At 29.4% G+C, this 27,811-nt stretch overlaps 5 protein-coding genes and 1 long non-coding RNA gene across 11 annotated transcripts; 2 read left to right on the forward strand and 4 right to left on the reverse strand.

Annotated features, from left to right (window-relative positions):
• Window positions 1-138: 138 nt before the first annotated feature.
• Window positions 139-26,649, forward strand: LOC143146367 (uncharacterized). Of its 2 annotated transcripts, none has more exons than XM_076310595.1 (7): window positions 139-327; window positions 795-1,281; window positions 1,358-1,662; window positions 1,751-1,958; window positions 2,261-2,535; window positions 3,399-3,552; window positions 24,777-26,649. In XM_076310595.1, the coding sequence occupies exons 1-6, from the start codon at window positions 301-303 to the stop codon at window positions 3,549-3,551; spliced, it is 1,455 nt and encodes a 484-aa protein (XP_076166710.1). In that variant the 5' UTR covers window positions 139-300; the 3' UTR covers window position 3,552; window positions 24,777-26,649. The 2 variants fall into 2 exon arrangements, with proteins under 2 accessions (XP_076166710.1, XP_076166709.1); XM_076310594.1 differs by lacking the exon at window positions 24,777-26,649 and adding an exon at window positions 12,839-12,990.
• LOC143146363 (integrin alpha-8) lies at window positions 4,022-15,622 on the reverse strand. Its single transcript, XM_076310589.1, has 10 exons — window positions 14,982-15,622; window positions 14,516-14,885; window positions 6,811-7,109; window positions 6,194-6,653; window positions 5,981-6,123; window positions 5,463-5,909; window positions 5,232-5,398; window positions 4,658-5,154; window positions 4,274-4,563; window positions 4,022-4,201 (listed from the first exon to the last, which is right to left on the reverse strand). The coding sequence occupies exons 1-10, from the start codon at window positions 15,369-15,371 to the stop codon at window positions 4,148-4,150; spliced, it is 3,117 nt and encodes a 1,038-aa protein (XP_076166704.1). The 5' UTR covers window positions 15,372-15,622; the 3' UTR covers window positions 4,022-4,147.
• LOC143146369 (uncharacterized) lies at window positions 9,510-12,578 on the reverse strand. 2 transcript variants are annotated; one of them, XR_012991921.1, is made up of 2 exons: window positions 11,027-12,578; window positions 9,510-9,777 (listed from the first exon to the last, which is right to left on the reverse strand). It is a non-coding gene; the product is annotated as an uncharacterized LOC143146369 (long non-coding RNA). The 2 variants fall into 2 exon arrangements; XR_012991920.1 differs by having other exon boundaries at window positions 10,048-12,578.
• LOC143146364 (uncharacterized) lies at window positions 15,750-20,026 on the reverse strand. Of its 2 annotated transcripts, XM_076310591.1 has the most exons (8): window positions 19,776-20,026; window positions 19,200-19,482; window positions 18,772-18,952; window positions 18,430-18,699; window positions 18,129-18,355; window positions 17,825-18,039; window positions 17,470-17,740; window positions 15,750-17,378 (listed from the first exon to the last, which is right to left on the reverse strand). In XM_076310591.1, exons 2-8 carry the CDS (start codon window positions 19,393-19,395, stop codon window positions 16,387-16,389), a joined length of 2,352 nt encoding a protein of 783 aa, XP_076166706.1. In that variant the 5' UTR covers window positions 19,396-19,482; window positions 19,776-20,026; the 3' UTR covers window positions 15,750-16,386. The 2 variants fall into 2 exon arrangements, with proteins under 2 accessions (XP_076166706.1, XP_076166705.1); XM_076310590.1 differs by having other exon boundaries at window positions 19,200-20,026.
• On the forward strand, window positions 19,363-23,543 carry LOC143146368 (cancer-related nucleoside-triphosphatase homolog). The gene is made up of 5 exons (XM_076310596.1): window positions 19,363-20,098; window positions 20,384-20,555; window positions 20,641-20,746; window positions 20,821-21,076; window positions 23,033-23,543. The coding sequence occupies exons 1-4, from the start codon at window positions 19,996-19,998 to the stop codon at window positions 21,073-21,075; spliced, it is 636 nt and encodes a 211-aa protein (XP_076166711.1). The 5' UTR covers window positions 19,363-19,995; the 3' UTR covers window position 21,076; window positions 23,033-23,543.
• Ppd3 (protein phosphatase D3) lies at window positions 21,103-24,812 on the reverse strand. 3 transcript variants are annotated; one of them, XR_012991919.1, is made up of 9 exons: window positions 24,560-24,812; window positions 23,685-24,074; window positions 23,306-23,592; window positions 23,114-23,219; window positions 22,902-23,044; window positions 22,490-22,797; window positions 22,327-22,408; window positions 22,144-22,259; window positions 21,103-22,059 (listed from the first exon to the last, which is right to left on the reverse strand). XR_012991919.1 is itself a non-coding variant. In XM_076310592.1 (8 exons), exons 1-8 carry the CDS (start codon window positions 24,651-24,653, stop codon window positions 22,200-22,202), a joined length of 1,470 nt encoding a protein of 489 aa, XP_076166707.1. In that variant the 5' UTR covers window positions 24,654-24,812; the 3' UTR covers window positions 21,103-22,199. The 3 variants fall into 3 exon arrangements, 2 of the variants coding, with proteins under 2 accessions (XP_076166707.1, XP_076166708.1); XM_076310592.1 differs by having other exon boundaries at window positions 21,103-22,259; XM_076310593.1 differs by lacking the exon at window positions 24,560-24,812 and adding an exon at window positions 24,374-24,519 and having other exon boundaries at window positions 21,103-22,259.
• Window positions 26,650-27,811: the final 1,162 nt, after the last annotated feature.

Raw genomic sequence — 27,811 nt, forward strand, 5'->3', positions numbered from 1 at the left:
ATGAATTTGAATTCGTGCATTCCTACATTGCAGATGGACATTATGCTATGAACGATCTTTTTGAAAATTTATGTGCGCAGAAAGTACGGCGCATTGCGAATACGTCACATATAGTTTGTGCCGCATTGCACAGTTCACGCTGGAAACGTCAGCACTCTAAATAGAAATGTTTTAAGAGAATTGGAAAGGAAGTCGCAGCTCGCAGCTCGTCTTCTAATGCGCAAAGTGTTTGTTACCCTTCGATTCTCTATTGAAACATAAATTTCATTTTTACGTTTAATATAGAAACAATTGATAAAAATGTCATCTGAACCAGTTTTAAATCCTGTGAGTATTGTTCATCTTTTATATTATAAAACTACTTCATTTAATAATATTGAAGAGGTATCATTGATTTATTACAAATTTAGTATTCGCAGTGGGGTTGTGATAAATTTTCGATATATGTACATTGTATAATGTACAAAACTTTCATGTGTCAAAATTTATTAATTATTCGGAAATGATCCCCAAAATTATAAAGAAATTTTAGTTGTATTTGTACGTACTGCTTACATTATATAGTGAAATGCATAAACTAAATAAAAAGTACGATATATATTATATCAAAGAATATATTATAAAATATTATATATTTCTATAATTTATTATAACATTATATATCTACGTTTTGTAAATACAATTTAAAAGGGAAACTCAAAATGACAAGATTTATGTAGGAATTAGTTTACACAGAATATTTTGTATTTATAGAAGCATTAATGTTACGTTAATAAATTTCTTAATATTAATAGCCAGTTCCATACGTGGAAGCTGTTCAAAATGGCCTAGTACCTGGAAAAATGGTAAAAGTTCAAGGAAAAGTTCCTGCAGATGCTGTACGTTTTGCTGTTAATTTTCAATTGGGGCCAACATTAAATCCAAGGGATGACATAGCCATCCATGTTTCGCCACGTTTTTCAGAAGGATTTATTACTAGAAATCATATAGAATCAATGAATTGGGGTATGGAAGAGAATGAAGGACCCATGTGGATTCAACCAGGACAAGAATTTGAAATAATTCTTCTGTGTGATTATACATGTTATAAAATTGCCATAAATGGCAAACACTTTACTGAGTTTGTTCATCGTCTACCATATCAAAAAGTTACACACTTGGTTATTGATGGCGATGTAGAATTAAATTCTATCTCTTATGAAAATGTTCCTATTGATCCACCTCGTTCTCCTAGAACTGCACCTATACCAGATATACCAGCAGCTAACTTTGGACCACCACGTAATAAAACATTTTATACCTTTTTACTCCTTTTAATCATATAGGAAATATTAGAAATATTAATTATTAATTTTAGCACCAGGTGGATTATATCCAACAATAGGTTCACAAACACCACAAGGGTATGGTCCTCCTCCTCCAAGTGCATATGGTCCACCTCCTCTAGCTGGCTATGGTCCACCTCCTGTACCTGGCTATGGTCCTCCACCTACTACATTTGGAGGATCTGGTTATAATCCCCAAAGCACATATGGTTATCAACCTGGATATGAAAAACCAGAAGAAGAAAATGCATTCAGTGGTTGTTTAGATAAAGTTGGTCTAGCATTAGGAGGATTAGTTGCTGCAGGAGGCCTAGCTACAGCTGCACATGCGTTGCAGGTATGTATATTCAATACCTAACAATATTGTAATTTCTAAAAAATACAATTGTATTTCTGCAATATTTAAAATTCATTATAATTTACAGAAAAAGAAAGAAGAAGAAAGTGAAAAAGATCATGAAAAATCAGATGCTTCTAAGTCAAAAACAGAAAGTGATGGAGGTTTAGGAAACCTTGGATCTCTTGGTCTCGCTTTAGTAGGCAGCTTAATGACAAATACTAATAAACCGCCTGAACAACAACCTTCGCAACAACCAAATGATGGTGTATTAGGCTCTATTCTTGGAGCATTAGGTACCATATCACATATTACGATTCAAAAATTAACAAATTTTAACAATTTAAAGAATAACTCTGATACTTTTCTCATTTCCTGAAAAAATTAACTCTTTATTAAAATATTCCATTGTAACATAAGAGTTTGGTTAAAACATCGTAAATGATAATTTAAACTAAGAAAGAGTAAACTGATATTATTTATTATAGAAACTATCAAACTAAGAATTAATGATTCAATAATTGATTCAATTTAACTATTACTTAATACTTAAATTTTTTATTCAAATTAATAAACTAAATTATATATGTTAAATAAGGTGGTAATAATGCAGCACCAGCGCGTCCACAAAATCAAGCAACTGACTCACTAGCAGGAACCTTTGGATCTATTATTGGTGGTGTTCTCGGAGGTGGTGGAAATCAACAATCAGGATATCAACCTTCAGGAGGTTATGGAAATTATCAACCTTCTAGTGGTTATCCTAACCAACAATCAAGTTCAGGTTCAGATCTTTTGTCTGGAATAGGTTCTGCGATTGGTTCTTCTTTATTCAACTCTGCTTTGGGAGGTTTAACCAAACATGGTCATGGTGTAAGTAGAAGAAGTATATGTAAACCAAATTCAATTTGCATGGATCATTCAATATCTTATAAAAAAAATAATTTGTGTCAAGTTTCAACTTTGTATCTTAATTTGAGAGCTATTAAAAGACGAACATTAGTAACCACATTTTTTACCAATTTTTCCTATTTCAGTGCCTCACAAATTTTAATAAAAACAGAAACACTTTAGTTACCAAAGCACATATGGAAGTCTTATAAATCTTTTAGTTAAAAATCCAAATTGTAGAATAAAAAATCTCAAAAATGCTGATTTAGTATGAAGTTATAGTGGAACTAAATTTATACTTCTTGTTACTATTATTTAAAGATACCTAAAGGAAAATAACAGCTAAAAAAAGCAATAAGTATAGCAATCAATACATTGTGAAAAAACTAAAAATATATATCTTTCTCAAAAAAATATACATAGTTTTTAAAGAGAAATAATTGTCTGATTTAGAAAAGACGATATAGTAGCAAAACAACGCACAATTTCTCTTGTAATTTATCCACAGTTATTAAAAGTAAGAGATTTAAAATTGTATTTACTTATTGTGAATGTATAAGGGGTAGTTTTAATACAAAACCAGAATTTTTCAGTACTTTTGGTGATCTTTTATGTTTTAATATTTGGATTTCCAAATGAAAAATCTAAAAGATTTCCACATTATATTGAAAAATTTGTTACTTAATAAAATAGCAAGAATTAGTCAAAACTTGACACAAATTTTTTTATTATAATCACTCATTAAAAGTCGAATTTGGTTTAGCTGTTCCTGACCCCTCTATTCTGCTATATCCTTTGCAAATTTATGAATTTTATAATTTAGTTGCATAATTTTTTTTATATAGAAGCCTCATGAAGAAAATCGTTCAACGCCTCCACCAACTTATACACCAAGTACTCCACCATCTACACAGCCTGTTCAATCTTCTGATAGTCATACTTCAGGATCTAAATTAACTGCAGATGAAATTTCAAAAGGCTTAGGTTTGGACAATTAATGTAAGTTGAAATAAAAATCCATATAAAAAATATATATATATATATAAAACAAAAGTTTTATGCTCTTTTATTGTCATATAATTGAAAATATGCTGTTATCGTAAATGTTAAGTAGCTAAAATATTGCAAGAATGTGCGCATTTTTGGATTATATGAAAAATGTTTAATATAGAAGGCAGCTAATTTAATTTTGAGCATAGAACATTTGAAGGAACAAAGTAAAGGAATAGAGTACAAGTTGCCTGAATTTCATACTAAACAAATTGGTATTTTGTATATAGATTATTTATTTAAGACAATTCCACTCCGAATATGTTTTTATAGAATATTATGTATCCTACACGATAATTAGAAACATGACAAAATATGATATTTGCTGTATAGTCTTTCCAAGCTTTATTGCTGGAGATTTATAATCAGATTGATGTTTTTTTAAGATTTATTATATTTTTATAAAAATATTTGTGGCCTTAGAAATATATATGCTTTATGCGTGTTAATTGAATATAAAATACTTTGTTATTTATTCTGTTTACTTAATGCATATGAAATAAAAAGATATATACAATGAAAAATTTCTTCATTCATCAATCTCTTAATTAAAAATTTTCTTTGATGAACTTGTTTCCAGAATATTTTCATGTTTTTTCTGTAACATAACAAGTGTGTTGAGTATCTACAAATCTAAGATACAAAATTTGTTCATTTAAAGTACACTTACACTTGTTTCGAATTGTAATGCTTTCAGTTCCTGCCTTTTTTTTCTATTAAAAAATCCAATTGCAATCAATATCAAAATGAGAAATATCAAAAATACAATTCCTAAAATAATTGATACAAGTATTATCCAAGTAGCAGTTGGTTTAATTATGGGCGAACCTAAGAACATTGTAGCAACAATAGTGCTATCATGTTTGTGTTCATTTTTTTGACCGATATTATATGGTTGTACAATATTAACACTTCCATTAGATAGAACAAGTATGATATCTTTTCCTTCTATCAGATTTGCTGCAATCAAAAATAAAGCACAAATTATAAATTAGTTATTCTAGTACACACTCGAAAATTAAAAATACATTAAACAAATATAAAAATACTTTACATTTAAAATTTAATAAATGAAGATCCAATGTGAGTGAAAGTTTAGCAATAGATGAAAAATCTATAAAAGGACCCAATTCACAACTAATATGTGTGCACTTTATATTAATATTTGAACAATTAATGTACACTGATCTATTTTCAGAGGGTAAATTTATTGACGGATTAGTTGCCACTGTAAATTTTCTCTGTGTATTCAAATCAGAATTTGTAACCTGATTTTTAAAATTATTAATGGAAGACATCGAAGATGTAAAGTTTAAATATGTACAGTAAAATTGTTGTCCATCCATATGACCAATTGTTCTGTTGATAATAATAATCGGTATATCTCCAGTAGAATCTTTCCAATATGTTGGAATACTAATTGCTAATGTAACTTTTTCAATTGGACTGACACCAAACTTTTGAACTTCATAAATGTGCTCAAATTGAAGACTATCTAGTTGCTGTTCTCCATCTTTGTGAAAATATGAGTATAAATCATCTTTGGCTTTCCTGATAAATATATATGTAAAGGATAAATATGAAACTTATTTTATTTTTTAATAATAAATATATTCAGTCATATTAACCCTGCTATTACTATATCAGCATCAATATCAAAGTAAATAGATAAAGCATGTGTGTTGTTGAAAGAGTTATGTATTTTATCACTTTGCATGGTAAAATTTGTCCATAGTTCTAGATGATCAATATCAAATTGAACTTTGCTCATATCCAATTCCAGCACTAACGTTTTCTAATAAAAAAACCAATTGTATAATATTATTTACGAACTGTATTGTGTAAGAGATACAACTTACATTTTTTCTAAGTGGATTTTCAATATCACAAATTACTTCTAAAGTATTATGCATATGAGAACTTTCCATACATGAAAATGGCATACTTGCAAGCGACAATATTTCTGGTATATATACATATACTTTAGCTTCATATGCTGGCTCACCATAATTGAAAGCATCTATTATAAATTTAACAGCAGATTTAGATCCAATAGTGAACCTGTTATCAAATTTGTCTATTGAAAGTTCTATCTTAACATCTGATATACAAATATTGTCTTCACCACAGTCCATAGCAAATGGCAATTTGATTAAATCTTTAGTTTTAGAGAGATATTTATTTATAACTGCACAAGATGTACAGAGAACATGTGGATTAATTTCTTTATTTTTAGATTGTATATCTTCGTCCAAAATAACTGATACAGATATTTCAAGTGGATCTATCATATTTTGAATATTTTCCTAAAAATATTAATCAAATATAGTATAATAGTTTAATTTTAAAAAGAAAATATATTTATAAAATAATTTACTTTTAGATGTAGTGTAAGCTGTCTGCATAAGATTTTAGATTTGTATAAAGTATCAAAAAATTTGTAAATATTATTATTACTTTTTACTACACCATAGAAAGCTCTTCCATACACTTCATCAATTTTTAGAATCTCAACAATTCCTAAATAAAACTTAATTTGTTAAAGATGCTTATAGATACATTTATTGTGGCCTCTTTACCATTTACTTACGGAGATGTTTAGGGGCATTTTTTGCATTATAAGACGTACACACATTGATTTGAAAGGATGTAGAATTTTGTATTAACTTTTCTTTGTCAATATACATTAACTTCGTTGTTATTGTTACAACTGGCTTGGATTTGATTAAAATTGCTTGTTCTGAGAGATAAGCTCCTACAGCAATATCAGAATATTTATCACCATTTATATCACGAGGTTCAGAAATTGAAATTCCAAACCCACGAACATTCTCTCCAAATTGTCTGCCCATTATCTTTTGACTGTAAAGTTTAGGTAATCCATTACTATTGCCATTAAAAATATATATTGCACCAGTGTGTTCCTCATATGGTGCACCAACAGCAAAGTCAGCATAACCATCATAATCAATATCTCTGAGACAAGTTATAACAGAACCAAACCGACTTCTAGGTATTTCTCCATTAAATGATTGTTTTTCAACAATTTCCTACAATTAACGATATATATAAAAATCAATGCATACATCAAGTATTAAATTATTATAAAGATTTTGTTAACCAATTATAAATTTGGCATTTGTGTAAGTGATTTGTATACATGAAAAAAAAATTTAAATAATACATTCTGCTACAAATTCTGCATACATTATGTGAAGTGGTAAATACATATATGCGCCCTTCATCTATGTCTTTTGCCCATTGTGGAGCTCCAACAATTAATTCATCTTTACCATCACCATTAAGATCGCATGATGTTAAAGCAGCTCCAAAGTATTCGCCAGGTTGTTCACCAGATACAGTCTTTTTTACTGTCAATGGTTTATTTTTATCATTAGGGTATTGAAATATAATAACTTTTCCATATATATTTTCAGCTCTTGGAGCACCAGATGCAAACCACAACTCTCCTTGTTTAAAATAGCAACCAGATGTTACTGAATAACCTAAAGAAAGTATTATAAAATATTTTCCTTCAAAAAACCTATAATTTTACAAATTTGGCATTTATTATGTATAGGTACATGTATGTGATATATACAGAATGACCCATTTTAATCTAGTAATACATATATTTTGAAAACTACTGTGAGTTGATCAAAACTAATTCATAGGGTTAAATAACTGTTGTATGAAAAGAAAGATGGCTGAGTAAAGGCTTCAAAATTATTTCAAGATTACCAATTTTTTTTTAATAACACAGCATATTCTTTTCTATCGATTGATAGATTGTAACAATACCAGTTCAACCACATTAATTTTTGTACGATTTTGATACAATGAAATAAAGAATCAAACTTGAAATGTAATATGAACATCAAACTGATTTTATTACAAATATTCTAATACGTTAATTTAAATATTAATCAATTATTTTACTCCCAAAGAATCACTTTTTAGACTTGATGTCACAGATTTTTATAAAGTTGAAATCTAATGTAGTTCATGCAAAATTATTTAGGATTTATCATCATTTCAGTAGTTCCAAATTTATTTAACAAATATAAGACATCATAAAACTATTCCAAAAATATAAATGACACCATTAAAACATTTATGAGACTTGTCAGTTTAGTTTTTAACACATAACTCAGTTATCTGTAACTGAGCACACCATGATCTTTAATAGCTTGTTGTAATGTCAATTCAAAGTATCCAAGTTAAAAAAATCTTATTTTGTAAAAAAAGTTCTAAAGATTTGGATAACAATATTTAAAATTTTTAAAAATATGATCTCATTTATTTCAAATGGTGATCTGATTTTCAAAATAATTATACAGAAAATTGTTCAGAAAGTATGTGGAAAATTTTAAAAATTATAAAACTGTTGGTACAGGTTGTTGGTACAACCTGTTGTTACAAGAAGTAACAATCTTATTCGGTATAATAATCTCTCTATAACAAATACATTTTCAGATCTATACAGGCATTTAAGAAAGAAAAATAGAGAATTTATTCTTGGAATAGATCTTTCATATCTCAGGTTAAGACCTAGCTACGTGTAAATTGTCCAACAAAGAGAGTGGACAAATGACAACATAATTTGCAACATTAATGCAAGCTAACAACTTTTATATTTCTTATCGTTTTTTCATGAGAGTATTATCAAGGGATTGGTGAGGTTCTCCCGATAAAAATGGAATCAAACTACATTTGATTATATGTAACATTTTTTAAGAACTTTCAATTATGTACAATTAAAAATATTCTAAATATAGTCGTGTTTGGTCTTACTTTTATTACGAGAATCTTAACAACTCGTTGACTATACTCTCACAAAGATAGAATAAGAAATATAAAAGTTTTTAGTTTGTATACGGGTGCAGCATCATTTTGAAGGTCAGCTAGCTTGATTTTAAAAATACACCTGTTGGCCGCTCGTGCCGAAGAACCTAAATAGTGGTGGGGAAGCTAATCAGTGAAAAATTGACATCTGTTTAGTGCTGTTAGGACTAAATTTCATTTTGCATGTCTGTTCATCTGATCTTTGTCGCTATTAAACTGCCAACAGACATTGCCTTAACCACGACCCTATTACATAAATCTTTAAAATGAATGTAAAGTAAGAAAAGTTGGAAAATAGATACACTAAACAGCTACATAAGCTCTGTGCTATTTTTTCTGCTCATATACCGGCATAAATCTTGCACGTACATAAGTGACCGAAATCGTGCGTCTTCTATGTACATATGTATGTACCACTGATTGACCTCCCACGTATCTTAACCCCTTGTGGTTCGAAGACGGAATATTCTTGGCAAAGCTGCCTTACCGTAGCGGTCTCGGGTCGAGATATTCCCGGCATACAAGTCATTAGTTTGTAGATGTATTATAATACAATCCAATATACCTATCGCATTGGACTCGTATCAAATCGACTATAAAAATACGCTAAATGCTTTGATGATTCTTGTCTCTTATTTATACACGTATAAGAAGTATACATGAAAACTCCGTTCGACATTCAATAGAAGTTGAAGTAATTTCATTTATATATTTTCTTGTATGCCATTATCTATATTATATATTTTGCAGCAATGTTCTATAAGTTTTGCTTCAGAAATAATTCCGACGATCTGTAAATCGTAACAAGTTAAAGTGTGTTCAAACACTGGACCCCGTTTGGGTTTACACGCGTGTAATGTTACCACCTAAGTAAATACATGATTACAGTGAAACAGCGAGGAGAGAGGTGAGTAGAGATGAGTGCGGTGAGTAAAAATAAACTAGATTTCAAATCGAAAGACTGGCGGCAGGTAATCTAATGCAGCGACCCTCGTTTCTTTGTACCGTGTAACGGAATAGCGTCATAACGGGTGTACATTATAATTCTATATTTTTTTTAATAAAATGAATTACTTTTTATTACAAATACTATAATTATATTAATTATTTACAAGATTACAGTCTTTCAAAACTGAAAAGTAAGAAATAAAAAACTAACTACAAGATTACAAAATAATATAATTACACATCATCGTCGCTTCAGATTCGATCTTGTACAGTTAAATCGATTAGTTTATGTGGCATGTAATCCTCTTTATACATTCTATTATTGTTTCAAATTGTTAAAAATTTTCTTCATAATTGGATAGTTACAACATTTCGCGGTACCTAAAGAAGAGAAAAGGACACATACAAAACATAGAATTCAATTAATTTTATTTCTTTTCTTAAATATAATAATAAAATAAGAAATATGTCATGAAAAAGTGTATTTCAATTAAACGTAAGGCATGTTTTTGTTAATAATTATATTTAAAAGCAACTAACTTATAAATTTACATTTTTATTGGTACGTAATATATTAGCACACCATTAAAAGTATTGGTATTTAAATTACATTGCAATAGTGAAAGTATATATTTAAGAAGAGAAAATAACCTTTCAATGCTTGCTTGAGTTGGTAGCACGTCTAATGCCACTTGAGCTAAAGAATATTGTTCTGGAATATTCTTTTTTTTCTTTATATCAAAATTGTAAGATATTCTCTTTTAATATTGTCATAACATCTAATGTATTTCTTAGCATTTTCTCTATGTTCTCTACTTCAATATCTTTTGCAATTGAACTATCTACTTGATCTGTCGTCCGTAAAATTTGTTTCTGATTTAACTGCACATTTAGAAATTATCCTACTAGAAAAACATTGTTATAAATTTTTTTCTTATTTTTTCACTCAGAATCACCCTCTGCTTGATTGTATTACGAATTTCAGCTCAACCTGTATAAATCTATTGTGAACTTCCAGAGGATAGTATTTTGTTAGTCTTTGTTTGTGTGCTGTATTATCATATAACATCATATCATATAAAAATTGAGTGACCAAAGGGTTTAGATGGTTGCTCATACGTGAGTTGTTGTATTTTAATATTTTCTCTTTAATTGTGGAGATTCTGATCACAGTGAATCGTTTTGTTGATTATATACTAAGGTGCATTTGTATTTATTATTATTGTCTTTGATTGGAAACGTTAAAATATTTTAATGTAGTTAGTTGCTCACTTTTCCCCATAGCTATATTCTGTAAGTCCAGATGAGTTTCAAAATGACTTTGTAGAGTAGTAATTTATTTTCAAAACTTAGATTTGATCGTTTACTAAAGGGCCAATAGAACTGTTTAACTTTTTACTTCAGTTGTTTGCATTTAGCTTTGATATGCTGTTATTACGTTAATCCCAGGTATTTAACTATATTTTTGGTTAGAATTGTGATAATTGTTATAACATTATATCATTGACGGACAATTTTGTCTTCATAGGGTAAATATTATGTATGTGAATTTATTTTCATTTACTTTAAATCGTCATTTGTTGAACCAAAATGTTGAAGCTTCATTGAAGGAATGTGAATATCTACTTACAAATTTTTATCAGATGATAATAGGACCATATCATTCACAAATGTAGTGATTACCTCTGATGGAGTGCGTAGATCGAATGTATACAGAAAATATAAGAGGGGTCAAAGATTGAGGTATGGATTGAGGAATCCTTTATTATATAATTCCTTGTAAAGTGGGCATCCTTTGTAACTTGTGGTATGGTTTCCTTCACAGTGGACACATATTACAGGTGTTTCAGCTGATTTATTACACTGTACTGTTGGGTGAAGAGCATTTGATGCAATAATATATATGATTGCAATATTTTTGGGTGTATCCGTATCTTTGGCACCTCTTACACTGTACGATCTCTCTTTCTTTCTAGAGCAGTGCGATTTTGACAATATAGTCAACATTATTCTGTTTATACTGTATACCCCCTTGTTATTAGTTTTTCATTTTAAATCAATATAAAATAAAAATAGTAGATTTCTTTTAATGCTATGTCTAATGTTATTAATATTAATTACTTCATGATAGAATTTTTTTCGAAAATTCAGTTTTTAGTTCGTCTTAGTTTACTGAGTGGTGAATGTTTTAATTGGAGTATATGGAAATTTGCATTGAGCATTCTCTAGTATTTAATTATTTTTCTATACGTATAGTTATATGTTAGTTGTATGTATTTTAGATGTCAATATAAGTCTCTGATTCTTTGAACAATATTACTTCTAGTTTTTATTTTATAAAGTATATTCAACCTAAATGTATACACTTAATTATTTCCCTGAGTGTTAAAAATTCAAAAGTTGTATGGTATCAAGGAGCACCTATTGTGATGATAATTATTTGACTGAAATGACCTTTACAAGTACTCTAAAGGTCGTATTTAAATTTTAAACAGAATCCTATACTTTTTATTTTATATTTTTATAGCTAACAATGCACTGTTTTCAAAACATCACCTACCCCTATATTCTGTATAAACTGTCTTGTTGAATTATTAACTATCACAATTGATATGACCCCATTAGCATTACTCGATGAATACTGCAAAGAAGTTGCACAGTTGGTCTTTATGTAATACATCACACACATGTGTGCGTGCGCATATATATATGTGTAATACTTCCATCTCAGGGTGATCCATCCAAATGTTCTCCATTATTAACAATATGTTTTTCTAATTTTTGTATACTTATTTCTAATGTTTTGCATGTTATTTCTCCATATGCTGTATAGTAATAAGTTGATGCAATTCGTTTATATTTTTAACTGACGTATAAAAAACTATTTGCCTAATGTGTCCCCATAGAAAGAAATTGCACAATGATAAATCTGGTGATGTTAATGATCACAATACTGATAAATTAAAAGTTTATGTGCTCTAACAAGTCAAAACGATTTTAATTTATACTTGTTTAACATCTCTTGGACGATCTTGTTCGAATTTTGTTCCACATTTTCAATGCTCAGAAAACATTCAACAATTTTTATATTTACAAACATGAAAACTAATGCCAGTAAAAATGCAATAAAACGCACAATACTTTATCATCATTGTGGTTGGTTTTAATCGATTAGAATGGCGTTCATGAAATTTTATAAAAACTTTGCGATAAGATAAGTATCCATTTTCTCGAAGTAATACAAATTCTACTTTATTTTTAGTACTAAATATCTTATTGCCTGTATTTCTAAAAAAAACTTACTACGATGAAGTTCTTTGTTTTATTACTATTATTAAATAGCAATAAAACACTTTAATGACACTGTAACAACGATTGAACTATAATAATGGTAAACAAAACAACATCCATGTAGCTCAATTCAATTGTTTTTCTTCTACAGGCATACAAAGTCCAACTGAACAACCACCTCAAGGTTGTACCTACAACGGATAACACTAATGCCGAGGCCACATCAATTATGATAGTTGATAACTCGACACGAATCGCGCAAAATACACGTGTATTCGATGTAAAATAAAAAAATACAGAGTTCCTTATTCAAAATTTAAATGTGACCTTTACAAAACTTTCGAAGATTATTACAAGGTGAAATAATTATCATCGCGATATGTGCTCCTTGATACTATTCAGGAAAATAAATAGGTGTATAAATTTAAACCGAACCATATAATACATTTGTATAATAAATTCAAATGTATTATATTGGATATTTTCCAGTATGCTTATGTTTTCGTGTACCCACATATTTTAAGTCATGTACAAAGGCCCATAATGTGATATCAATAATTTTTTTTATAGGCGGAGGCATAGTGAAGATAGAAATGTCAAACCTGTTGTTTCAAACAGAATGATGTGTTTTTCTTTTTACTTACATATATTCTGATAGAATGAACGTTTCAAGACGTATAGAATGACCTATAATTGAAAGTCATTGAAGCTTATACAAGGTAATGGAAAACAAATTATTTCAGGGCAGTACTGTATACACTGAATAATTTCGTGTCCTTCCTGTTTGTTAGTATATCGCTTTTCTAATGTTTAAGTGTACTGCTTAACGCAAGTAAACATTGAATCACATATAACATTGTGTGTTTACTAATTAGTTTGAATTTATTTATTGATCAAAGTGCGTGTTTTGCGAAATGTGGATCGCTACATGAAAGCGGAAAAAGTCGATATGATTTTCATCTATGGTGAATGTCATCAAATTATCAAAGAAACAATGCGTTTGTATGTGAAAGATTTCTCGATTGTGTTTACACTTTACGCTCTGTATTTGAAAATATATTAAAAACTATTCAAGAAACAGAAAGCGTGAGTAATTAAAACCACAAACGAGTTAAGAAAGAGATTAATAACGAAAATGCAACGAACATTTACCCGCTGTAGCACTAGATCTACATAATAATATCATGTATTATTTGAAGAAAGCCTTGCAACAATTTATTTCCCATTACAATTGACCTTGTGTAACCTTAAATGACCTTATAAATCGTTGTATTCGTCTTGAAATTTCCATATTATTTGTTTATTTATTTATGAAAAGGCGTTGTTTTCTAAATTGTTATTAATATAAAAAATCTATAAAAGGCTGTATTTTGTATTCTTTTGGGTTATAATTCTAAATTGCAATCTTAATTTTGCAGTTTAATTTTAATTTGTAAATAAAAAAAAATTTTTATTTAAAAACTTAATTCATAATTTAAACAAACAATTTTCACACAACTGCCCTATTCTTGATTTACATTTTCAGTCATTTCACGTCCAATAGACGCATTATCGGAAAATCTGAGACAAAACTCTGAGACCAATATTTTTGCGTAGAATCCGAATATGAAATAAAAGTACCAGGTTGATACCAGAAGCTTAAATTATTACCATTCGATAGAGAATATGCGACCTTAGTTAATGAAATCGTTTGAGTTTTCTAAAAAAAGCCACTCCCTTCCATTTTAATAGAGATGGATGTGTGCATAGCTTAGGACACTATATGTATTCGTTATTGGTAAAATATATATTACTAAACATGTACATATATTATTGATGCGATATTTACCAAAATAATTAAACGATTGAACTCCTACTTCACGTGTAATTGCAGGAATTATCGTTTGTATTTCATTGTGAAGTGGTTTTGCAACTAATATGGGTGTACCCTTCCATTCCAATACACCAGGACTTCCTAATATTAGAGTCCATTGTGATTCATTAGATGTAATATGCAAAGAAAAACCAGCTTGGCCCATACCATAATTATAATGCCTATTAATAATCTGTTTTGAAAAATCCATGAGTGGTAATATTTTATGTTTAGCTTCGCTATCAAACGATCGAACATTTTTAACTACTGTCCAGTAACAAATACCATTCATATAAATACTACCCTTAGATTTATTATTTACACTTTTCCACCGTGGGCCACAAATCTACTTATAAATTTAAATAGTTAGAAATTTATATTCAACAGAAAATGAAAGAGAATAAAAGATAATTATAAAAATATAAATAAAATGTTAACATACCACAATTCTAGGATCAATTGTATTTTCTACAGCAATTGTTGCACCAATCCATGCATTATTTTTAAACTGACTTACATTGGATTTTTGTTTGTGCTGATTATTTCCAGTTTTATCGACATTCCACTCTTTGCATGTATCATTAATTGGACATTGATATACAGTCCCCGTTTCAATTGCATCTTGTATTGTACTTGAATTTGCTCTGGGAGCACCAATCAGCAATACGGATTCTTCTTTGTTTGTGTAAAGTGCAACAGAAAATCCAAAATAACTTCCTCGTTTATAATTCAAAATTGTAGGATTATTGAATACTTTAGCATTATTAATATCCAAGTTGTATGTCAATACGTTATATTTCAACATTACAAGTGTCAGACCAAAAAGCCACATATTAGATTTTACTAATAAAACTACATTAAAGTGTAACGTTTACAATAGTTAATGTTCATAAAACTACAAGCCACAGAAACTACATGTACTACTTCCAAACGTTTTACCAGGACTAAAATGATTTCATAGCCACAGGAAGGAAGTGAACACATAACTGGAAACCACAATGACATATAAAAACTGGTCAATATTCGTCTGTACCATCTACACTAATTCCAATTGAAACCAAAATAATAAAATAATACATAAACTTGCATCATTTTTTTCTTTATTTATAACTTAACTTATAAGTTACCATGTTTTAGAATATAAATGGAGGATTAAATAATGCAAAATTATTAAATTGTTTGAAAGCTGAACATACAAAAACAAGGTATATCAATTTATTGTTTTATTATTTTCCATCACACTTACAAACCATGTCAACAATACACATTAGCTGAGTCGCCTTATTATAGCTAATGTAACGTTAATTTACCTATAACTCTCGGCGGTGTTTTGTTGTAGTTTCGATTACATATTATTTAATGGTCATATCCAAACATGTTTACCTTGCCGTAATAAATCGAGTTCTTCTAAATAATTACTATGTCGGTCGTTAATTTCAAAGATGCGAGACCACTAAATTTATAACTTTTTGTACCAATTATAAAATACTTGATTTGTGATTAGTTCACGACCAAGATCGTTAAATACGGTGAAAATACATTTATTACCGATTCTTTAAAGTATTATTACTCTGGAACAGTCTTGTATCATAAGAGATTCCGATAAAACATTTATGAAGGTGTCCTGTATTATAAGAGATTCCAATAAAATACTTCATAAGGATCCTTATGATTAATAAGGACACTTATGAAAATAACAGAAAAATAATAAAATCTAAAAGAAGATAGAAAAAAACCGACCATATTCGCGTGTGATCAAACTTAGTATTATAAAAATATACTTCAAGGAATCACAGATTCATTATGTACAAAGGGAAAGGGATTAAAGGTTTGAAGGTAATAGGAGCTTAATCGGAAGAATCAGTTGTAGTTGAATCAGTTGTGAGTTGTGATTGGCATATTGTGAAACCTATAGATCGATTATAATATCTCCTTTTTAGCGCATCCACTCTTTTTCTAATATATTCTAAATTTTTCAATGTTTTTTCTTGATCTGAACTTTCTGCATCATTTCGCTCTTTCTGTGTCTGTTCACCATTCTTTTCAACTGTAGATACTTCTGATGTAATACCACTATCAGGAGTTGAAGGAACTTTGCATGATTTATTTACAGGCATTGATGGACCATCTTCTTGAACTTTTGTTGTAGTAATGCCGTTTAAATAAATCTTCCAATCTGGTTTCTCTTCCTCTGTATCATAATCGACCTGTTGTCGTTTGCTTTTGCTTTTACTAGTATCACTTTTTGAGTTACTTTTACATTTTCCGTGCTTCTTTCCATGCACTATTACGGAAGTGTCAGAATCAGTTTTAGAATGTTTCCGTTTACTAGAACTACCATTATCCTCTGAACTGCAACTGCTGTAACTTGAATGTTTTGCATCACTTTCAATTGCATTTGTAACATATCGTGATCTTCTAGAAATTACACCAGAACTGGTACTAGGTTGCGTTGTGTCAATAAGTTGTTCATCACTATCAGAGTCGCTATTAATTTGTAACACAGTACACTTTCGTCTTCCAGAAATTTTACCATGTTTTCTTTTTGTACCCTTTAATTTTGATTTAGACCTACACTTAATTTGTGCATTTTCTCCAATGCTATCAAAACCTGGAGTAGATGGACCAGGTGCTGCAGTAGAAGCATTACTTAATGACACAACACAATCCATAACAGCAAGTCTCACAAGTTCTTCTCTGCGATTTGCTATAAGTCGAGTTATACGATTTGGAGGTTCTAAAGGTCTTTCAGGAGCTACTCCACCTCTAGAGGATCCACGAGATGTTACTGCTGATCCCAAAATACTTAACATTAATTGACGATCAGATGCTGTTGAATCTAAAAAAAGACGATTATACGAATATATGACAATTGTTTTTACAAGTTCAGTATAATCATATTTTAAATACTTAACATAAAACAGATATACCATCAGAATCCGTTGCACTATAAGCACGTCCAGTTACAGGATTATTTTCAGAATCACTAGGTGTTTCTGGTGCTGATGACATGTATTCAGAACTCCAACCTTCAATCTCACGTTGTATTAAAGAATCGAAGAAAGCCATCATTCTTGTATCTTCTCTGGTTGATTGATGGCTGTAATCATGTGTTATGAATTGGCCACTACGTATTATTAATCCAAGATATTCATCATGTGTAAATACTCTGCGTTGTCTTTCTTGAGTTCCAGCATCTCTCTACAAACAGAAATATAAAAAAATAATATGAATCATTAACAAGGTGAATCCTTATGAAAGTACACTTTACTTATTACATATTACCTTCAATCCACCTAAACAACCATGTCCAAGAGAAAATGGACTCCAAATCTTAATCATTTTTTCAACACCAGATGAAGCAAAAATACAACTAGCTTGATTGTATCGTACTTGATTAATAATAGATCTATGGCCACGTAAAACCATATGTGCAGAATCTACCCATTTTTCATTTTCAGGAGGAATTTTCCACATGTATAAATTAAAATCATCCGAACCTTAAAACAATAAGTTGAATTATTTATATAATTGCTAAAGGTGAATTGAGTTAGTTTTATTTATATCCTATTATAATATTACTACTTACCAGAAAGAACATATTCATCATTATCTCCAGCAAAACAACATGACTTCATTGTACAACTATTATAATATCCAGGATGATAAAAATAACATAAATGAGTAGGAGAATCTACTGCATACAGTACAGGTGGTAATCTTCTCCTCAAAGCTAATACTTTATTACCTGCTGCATTGAATCTAACACTCATACAACTCTGTGATAAGTATTGATGAACATAACGTAACACAGGTCTATAAATATAAAAAAGACTTAATTATTATTTTTTCTCTTCATTTTAATAAACTGTTTGAGATCAATTACTTACTCTAAAGGTTTTCGTACATCCCACAAGCTAGCACCTTCTTTGTCATTGGCAGTAGCAAGCATCTTAGGCTCCATAGGATTAAACATTACAGAGTGAAAAGGAGTTTTGCATTGTGCCACGCAAAAAGTTTCCATAGCGCTGGAACCTCGTATATCATAAATTAGAACTCTTCCATCATCACCGGCACTTGCAAATACGTTGTCATTATGTGGATGAACTGATAAGCCATAAACAGCTTTTTGATGTAAAAAGAAATTCACAACATCGCGTCTATAAGACACAAAGAAACATTATTTAATTGTAAATGATTATGTACAAAGATCTTCAATCAAATATTCATACGTTCGTAAATCATGGACAATAACTTGATCATCATTTCCAGCAGAAAATATTTTTGTTTTACTACTGTCATAACCAAGGGCAAATATGTTGCTAATATGTTGACCCTTCATTACTACAGGTCGACCCACACCTTGTATCGCCTGCTCTACTTTCCATAATAAAACTCTCCTGTCATCACCACCTGTCAAATTAATAGGTCAAGTAATTTCATGTTTTATGATATATTTTTGTTTCAATAATCAACCACATACATTTAAATGATAGATACATTAAAAAAATAATGTTCGTTTCATAAAAAAACATCACGATGTTATACAATTATTCTAAATATTAAATAATTTTAATTTTCCATCAAACTCTAATTTTCAAAATCAACGGTTATAATATCGTACAAACAAAATAAACCAAGTATATTTGGAATTCCTTACCGGAGACGAGAAGATCTCCTTGATTCGAAAATTCAAGTGCATTAACACATCCATAATGAGATAATAGATCCTTTCGAAATAGGTTTTCGGAAGTTTCGAATCTAGCATTAACGAGACGTTTGCAGTGATCGACTTTGTTGTCAATCTGTCGTGTGATGAGGTACGAAAGCGGATTACAGGCGTAAGGACGAGCCATTTCTCCTTTATAGATACTGATATGTACACGAAAACGGATAGAACCGTCGTCTTCACCTTTCGTCCCTTTCTTCCATGTATCCTGTAACTAACGTCCGTATTCTCTTGTTCGTTTAAGATCCTTCGTGCTGTTCGAGATTCTAAGGCTATCTCACGTTTTCTAATTAGAAACCTAAGGAGCCGGGAAATTTGTGGCGCAATCAAGCTCGCGGGACTATTAGAAATTGCAACTGTTATAAGCTTCGTCGTGGTCAATCTTATATTTATTCTGTGACAGACGTGTCGCGAGTATAATCTCACGACTCACACAAACATGAGTCGCACGAGGCGCGTTCACGCACAGACGCACTGCCGACGCAGGCAAAGTGCGTAGGTACCTACATTCACACAAGCGTTTGTGCCCACTCGAGCGGATTGTCTTACTCAAGCATGATCAGCTGATCGCTATTCAGTGGCCCACGTCGTGATAACTTTACCGATTTTTTTTTTCTAATTTGTTGTCGGTGTTCCTAACACACACATCTCTAACTGTAATTCATCGTCGCGTAAAATCACAATCTTTTTTCTGTGTGTTCCAAACGTTTTATTATCTTTTCTTTACATGCAATTGTGCCCACAATCACTAGTTGAACTTAAAAAAAAAAAGAGTATGGATACCGGCGCCACGTTGCGTATCTCGCGTGTACTTCTAACCGGACCCCCCGGTAAGTCCGCGTCTTTTTAAATTACAGGGTGTTCCAAAAGTCACATGAAATTAGCCTTTATAATATTTAAAAAATTTGCATTTTTGACGCTTTAACTATTAAAATATTTAAACTTTTAGATAACATTAATAGGTATATCATATTGTGTAATTTTAACAATGCTATATAGTTAAAATGTACAAATATATCTCGGTTATGTAAAGTAAATTTTTAAATTATTTTTATTATAAACATGAAAAACTTACTTAGAATATAGTTACTTCAACGACATTGAAATTGTTATAGGTATAGGAAAAACTACAATATGTAAAACATTAATTTCAATGATGAAGGAGAAAGATTATAATCTTGATGGATTTTATACGGAAGAAGTACAAGGTCGAACTGGTAGGAGGGTTGGATTTGACACAGTACTTGTGAACAATCCTGGGGAAAAATCAACATTAGCACGAATTAAGTTAGTATTATTTTGTAATTATAAAAAATTTAATTTGACATAAAAGTCAAATAGATAAAACTAAGGTAATATTATTTGCAAACAGAAATGTAATAAGTCCGGCACAACGATCTAAATATAAAGTGGGAATCTACTATGTATTTCTTAATGATTTTGAAACAATGGCATTACCAATCTTTGACTCGAATGCAGTGAGTAGATTATGCTTACATATTATTTGTATACTTATTTTATAGTTAAGTCACTAAGCTTTTATTTCCTATAGGATATACTAATTATAGATGAAATTGGTAAAATGGAATTATTTAGCCAGAAGTTTCATGAGAAAGTATTGAAATTATTTTTTGAAACTTCAAGCAAACCTTTTATAATTGCAACAATACCTGAAATGCAAAAAGTGCCACAGAGATATTTACCATTTTTTCAAGACCTCCATGCAGATAAAAAATCTAAAGTTATGACTGTTACTCTTCAAAATCGAGATTCTTTGCCAGAAGAAATTTTCCATCTCATTTCATAAGGTATAATTTTTCATTGTTGTAAGGAAGACAATATAAATCTCAAATACATTATAAACATTGTTTATTCTTAACAAAAAAACAAAATGTTAAATCAAAGAAATCCTTCCAATCACGTTAGATTCATAAAAAAGTTATCACAAATAATGTGACGAATAGTGACTGGCTGGAAAATTGTATATAGTCATGCTAGATCGCATATGTGTTAGATATCTTCATAATAATCATTGTTTTATAGAAACCACCATTATTCATCAAAGAATAAACTAAAATTACAATAGGTGTGTTCATTATACAGGGTGAGTCACATAACTCTTATCCACTACAAATAACTTTTGATGTATATATTCTTTAAAAAAATGTTTTATGTAGAAATTGTACGGTATTGAAGGAAATATATAATGCTAAAACGATTGTTTAAAACAACTTATTTATTTACTAGACATCAAGATCTTAAATTTTTTAAATGGACAAATAGAATTTAATACTTTTTTTTATCAAAAATTCACTATTTGTTTAAATATTGGTACAAAAAGATACACATTCCATTTAAAAAAATTCTTTCAGCATCACATGTTTCCTTTGTTACCATGCAATTTCTGTATAAAACTTTTTATAGAACATATACTTTCAAAATTATTCATTGTAGATAAGTTATGTGATGTACCTTGTATGTTCAGCACCTTATTAGAATATAAGTTAATCCGTTGAGATCTTTGAGATCATTTATTTAGTTTGTGCGTGAACACTAATATCTGTAATGAACAAGGTGGTTTTATTGAGGGTACAAAATAGAAACATTCTCTTTGCGTCATTTCATGATAATGAAACACAAATTGCTAATGAGGCATTATTCTTATTACAGACAAGAAAATGTGATACATCTATTTGCCCGTTGTCAAAACAAGCAAACTTTTTTTCATTTTTGTACCCATCAATATTATGCCTTCATTGCATTTATTATGATACAGAAAATTTTCTTGTTCCTAGAAAGAATACAATATTTATTGTTTTGGAGAAGCCTAAGCATTTTTCACCTTCTCCATTTCAGTATCAAATATATTACGTACACTTTGATTGGTCTACTCATATTCATTTATTTATCAACTGTACCTAGGGTGTTCCACTAGCACATGAAGTTTAGTAGAGAATTAGCATATACCATTGGCCTTACATTTGGATGAGGCTAAAAAAAAACATACTCACATAGTTTAATTAAAAAATAATAAAACTATCAATTAATTGTAACATACCACTGCATCGTATGATGTGAAATGGGGTTCCATATCTTTGCCATTAAGTGTAATAAAGGCACCCCGGTTACCTATAGTATCACTTCAAAAAGAAGGTAAAATTAGAATGTATAATATGAAATGTTAAAAACGATTAGTTCCATGAAATATATACTTAATATACCAATAATTTGGAGCAGAGAACACGGTGATACATTTTCCATCATGACCAACTTCATATCCATCATTTTTTACTTCATGACTCCTTACAATGTAATCAAGATTGTTTGTAGTCAGAAAATTCTGTGTTACATCAGGTCCAAACTGAACACCAACCCCTCTTTTACTGGGTGCTCTTCCAAGTTGAGGCTGTGGATCTGACCACAATAATTCACACATTAATCCATCATCTGGTGGTTGTCTATTTCTATCAATTTCTCGAATTTCTTTTAATATAACATTGTCTCTTGAAAACAGACCACCATGCATTACCTAAAAAATAATTTATAGATTTACATGTAATAATTGATGTTTAAACTATTCTAAAATTATTGAAATCATTCAATACAATCTTGTACATAATAATATAAACTTACAAGAACTCTGTTATTAAGACAATGTGCAAGAGGAAGCCAATTGTACACTTCTGTAAATAATTCTGCCATTTGAGCAGAATATTTTGTTTTAACTTCACCATGAAATCCATACATTTGATTCATTGTTGCAGATTCGTGGTTACCTAAATATCATATCTTACAATGAATGTGTATCGCTTGCTAGTGGTGCAAACGAACTAATACTTACATACCTCTGGACATAAAAAAGTGATTTGGGTACAACAATTTAAATCCAAATAAAGTGAAGATACATTCTACAGAAAACGAGCCTCTATCTACAAAATCTCCATTGAATAACTATGTAAATGTTAAGAAGTATGTTTTATAAATCAGAAATTTAAAAATAGTGATGAACATAATAAATGGATAATTATAAAGGATACATATGGATTAGTTTCCGAAGGTAATCCATTTAATTCAAATATATTAAGTAAGTCATAGTACTGTCCATGTATGTCACCACAGATAGTAAATTTACTATCTTCAGGAATTGTAATATCAATTAAGCTTGGCTGTGCCATAAACCATATCTTAACATCTAAAAGAATCTTGTAAGCATATTTACGATGTAATTTATTTTCCTTTTTGTACCACTCTAATAAATCCTGCATAAACTGTAAAGTAACTTTTTCATCTTCAAGTTTAGGCCCTGTATATTCATCTTCAATGGCTATAAAATACACAAAGTAAATAGAAACTTTTTAAGAAATTTACTTAAATGCATCAAATAATTTCAGTAACTCATTAAACATGACAACTTACCCATAGTTTCTAAATTAATCGTATCAGCTATATTCTTTTTATTTTCTTCTACAGAAATTGCTTTTTCAAAGGCTAATTTCTTTAATATTTTACCACATTCAGTATATTTCATCATTGCATCTTTATCATTTGGTCTTGCTTTAGTAACAGTTTTGTAATCCTTAAGAGCTAGTTTGAACTTGCCAACTGACATATGAGCTGCAGCTCTACGATAATATCCTTTTACATAATTTTTATCTAACTCAATAGCTTTTGATGCATCTAGAAGCGCATATCCAAAAAATTCAGTTTTTAAATAAGCAAAACTTCTATTTCCAAAGTATACTGCCACTGTTGGGTTTAATTCTATAGCTTTAGAATATAAGTCTATGGCTTTGGTATAATTCTGATCTAAAACATAATAGAAGAAAGCAATTCTAGACAATTGATGACAATTATATGTTCTTACTAATAATTAAAAGTTTTAAAGAATCCTTATTTACTCAGTTATGATGAAATCATATTTAGTAAATTATTATACAATATTATGTGAAATAAGTGACACGGGATAAACAATACACAAAGACATGTCATATGAATTGAGTGTCACATTTATAAGGATTTCAAAAGATGAAAATAATTGTTTAAAACATGACTGTACCAAAAATTATGATAAATTATACAATTGTTTTAAATCTTTAATTAATTACATCCAATGATGAAGTTTCGTTCGATAATTTAATAATCATTTATGTTGCGGAAGTTGGGTTAGTTTTAAACACACACGTGACTAAATTGTTTTAATCAAATGGTAATTACGACTTCTTCCTGAGTCTCATAATAGAGTGTGAGGAAAACCGTAAAACCACATTAAGAGTAACATTTTATAAACGCACTTTTGAAGCATTCGTTCGCTTCTTCTTTAAATTTTTCCGCTCTGGCCGCATCTTTAAGCGATATTACTCCCGTGATTTCTGCGTTCTCACTCATCTCACTTTTTGTTAGTAAATTAACAAGTCAATGTAAAATTACTTAAATTATACCAAAACGTAGACAATAAATAACACATTAAAGAAAGAATAACGATTTTTTATATAACGGTCTTTATTCCAGGCACACTGAATGTCGTGAACTATTCAACTACCCCATGAAGCGATTCGATTGATCGAAGATGAACTCACGAGAACTATCGATCATTGATACGATTCAATTGGTGACATAATTCAATGTAAAGGTTTTTAGTTGTGTCATAGTTTAGGCAAAGTTGAACGTTACATATTTTAATAATTTTGAATAAATCTTTCTTTATATAAAATTATTTTATTCGAGTAATCATTATTCATAGTGTTTATTTGTTATAAATAAAATATGATTCGGATAAAATTTCATCTAGATTAAAAATTTATCTGCGAAATCAAGACATGCTGACTAAGGTTATGGTGGTGGATTGCTCATTATGCTCGACTTAATTTTTGTTTCAACGACGTTTGATCGATACAAGCGATGACATCGACGACCCTTCGATTTATATTGTACTGTCACTTAAATTGATCATGCATATATTTATCGCTCGAACAAAAATTAACGTGAACAGTCGTGCAACGCCACTAGCGATCACCATATCGCGCAAAGTTGATTGCAGTGTAAAGTGTAATCATAGTCTAAAATGGCCAATCACATTTTTTCAGTACCAACATTGATACATTGTTAAGTTGATGGTTTCGTTGCAACAGAGTAATTTTTAGACTATTCAACACTTTTAAAAAGCAATATAATAATGAGAAATGATTTAAAAATAGTGTGTCTTTTGTATTTGCATGTAGCAATAGACAAATTACAAAAAACACAATTTTTAAACCATTTCTCACTATTATATTGCATTTTAAAAATATTAAATATTCTAAAAATTACTCTGTTCCAACTAAATAAACACACACACTATTACAACAATCAACGAATTGTGTAATAATCAATTCTACTTCCATTGGTTGGTCTAACCATTTTCTTTGGATTTTTATGCTTGTGATTCTTTTCTTTATCACAAAGCAATTAATCTAATTATTGGATTGAACATATTTATTTCTTGTTATCGAAGAGAATAAACAATTATTGAGCCGTTCTTGCTCTTGATGTAGGTAAAAATAAACATTATTCATAGTTATAGTCTTCAAATATTACAACTTTTTAGATGTTTTGAAAGACAGTATTTTTTGGTAAAATCGAAAAACGATAGACATTGTGTTTATTTTGAGCTACTCAGTATTTTTGCTCTTTCTCTTATTGGGTGTAAAATGAAACTTACAATAGCATTGTAACACCAAATTTATAATTTTGTCTATTGATTTGTTGTTTTCATTTTGCTTGTAACTTCTTATTTTTTAATAATATTTTCATAGAATCAACTACTTTTTTGTAGAGATTTTTGCAATTTTTCTGCACAATGCACAATGCACTACCATATTGATATATTAATTCTAAAAAGTAGTAAAAAGAATAGGAATGTTAAAAAAATACTGAATCTCAGAAAAATTCAGATGTTGGAGTTATTGCTTACATTCATAGGATAGACAATATCATAGAGAATGTAAACATCAGGTTTCAAAAAAAATAATGAAAAAATTCCACACATATAAGTTATATGTGCACTGAAGAAGAAAATTAGGTTCAGACAATCCTAACAAAATATCAAATATTTAAAGAATACAAATAATTTCTCATAATTATCTTAAAGAATAAAGGAGTGTATGATTTGAAGCTTCATTACCAATGTGTATTCAGCTAAATTATTTTAAATCCCTTAATTAAGTAATTAATGAATTTAAACATAAATTTAAATTGTAAATAAATCATTATGGTTTACACATCATTATATATACTTAAACTTTTTGAGGACTTCTTATAATGTAATTTTTGTAATACACTTTTGTAATAACTTTGTTACCTATTCATATTATGTGTTTGTAATAAATATATTGTAAATACTGTATACTTTATTAAATTATTTTTGACTTTTACTAACACAGTCTTGAGATTTCGCGTTTGCTATAGACACTATATTGTCTATATTGAACACCTAAGTTTAACATACATCTTTGGTGTATTAAAAGTTGTAGAACTATGTGTATTTGAACTGACAATCTATCTTAAACTTTAGATATTATGAAGATATTGGCAGATTAATGTTATTTTATTGCGATTAATATGACTATATTTTGCGCATGCACATTAAAAACGGTATCAATAAGGTGTTTTGGTCAAGTAAAAACAAGTATAGTATGATTCCTGTTTGATTGTTTTAGAAAATGAACAGAAGAGTTAAAGAACAAAAATTTTACCTTTTGTAGACATCTTGTACAATTGGACGTACGATGTTGCTCTGAAACCTGCCGCACGAATTTCATGAATGGTTAATTCGATTGTGTATAGTTGTTCAGCGATTATCGGCGAAGATTTTCTGTCCGATTTTAATATAATTTCAATATAATTTTGCACTAGTTTTAAATATTTTTTATGCACTAAAGAACACACTCTTAGAAAATACTCTAACTCATTTAAAAGTAAACATATCATCGAATAAATTGAACTATTTTATAAAAACATAGCTTAATGTAAAAAAATTAAATACTTACCACAAATCATTACAAAAATGTCACATAATTTCCAAAAGGAAAAGTAAGAGAAAAATATAGTATACAAATAGTATACCACTTCCTAATGACTAATCGACCAACAAATATAAAATTCAAAAGAGCTTTTTAAGCAGTGTAATTAATTGATACCAAAAGAAGATCGCATGATGACATTGATATTAATAACTTTCTGTAAATTCTTACAGTGTTTCACACTCACATAATTAAAAATTATTGTAACAATTTTTAATAAAAATTTCAAAGCCGTTTATATTTCTAATTAAGTTCTACAACTATTTTACTTTAATTGTTTTAAAATTAAGGCTACCACATCAGGATTATCATTATTATTTTTTAAGCATTGGAAGTATGCATTTTTGCACAAAAATCGACTTCAACAAATTTTAACGAAGATGTCGAATACAAGTAAGTATTTAGTAATACACAGTAAAGTAAAAACATAAAGATAATTATGTTCTCAGATTTTTTCAATACATAATTAATACTTTTTGTTAGGTG

This window comes from Ptiloglossa arizonensis, chromosome 4 (genome assembly GCF_051014685.1).
Source record: "Ptiloglossa arizonensis isolate GNS036 chromosome 4, iyPtiAriz1_principal, whole genome shotgun sequence".
In the NCBI taxonomy this organism is placed as follows: domain Eukaryota; kingdom Metazoa; phylum Arthropoda; class Insecta; order Hymenoptera; family Colletidae; genus Ptiloglossa; species Ptiloglossa arizonensis.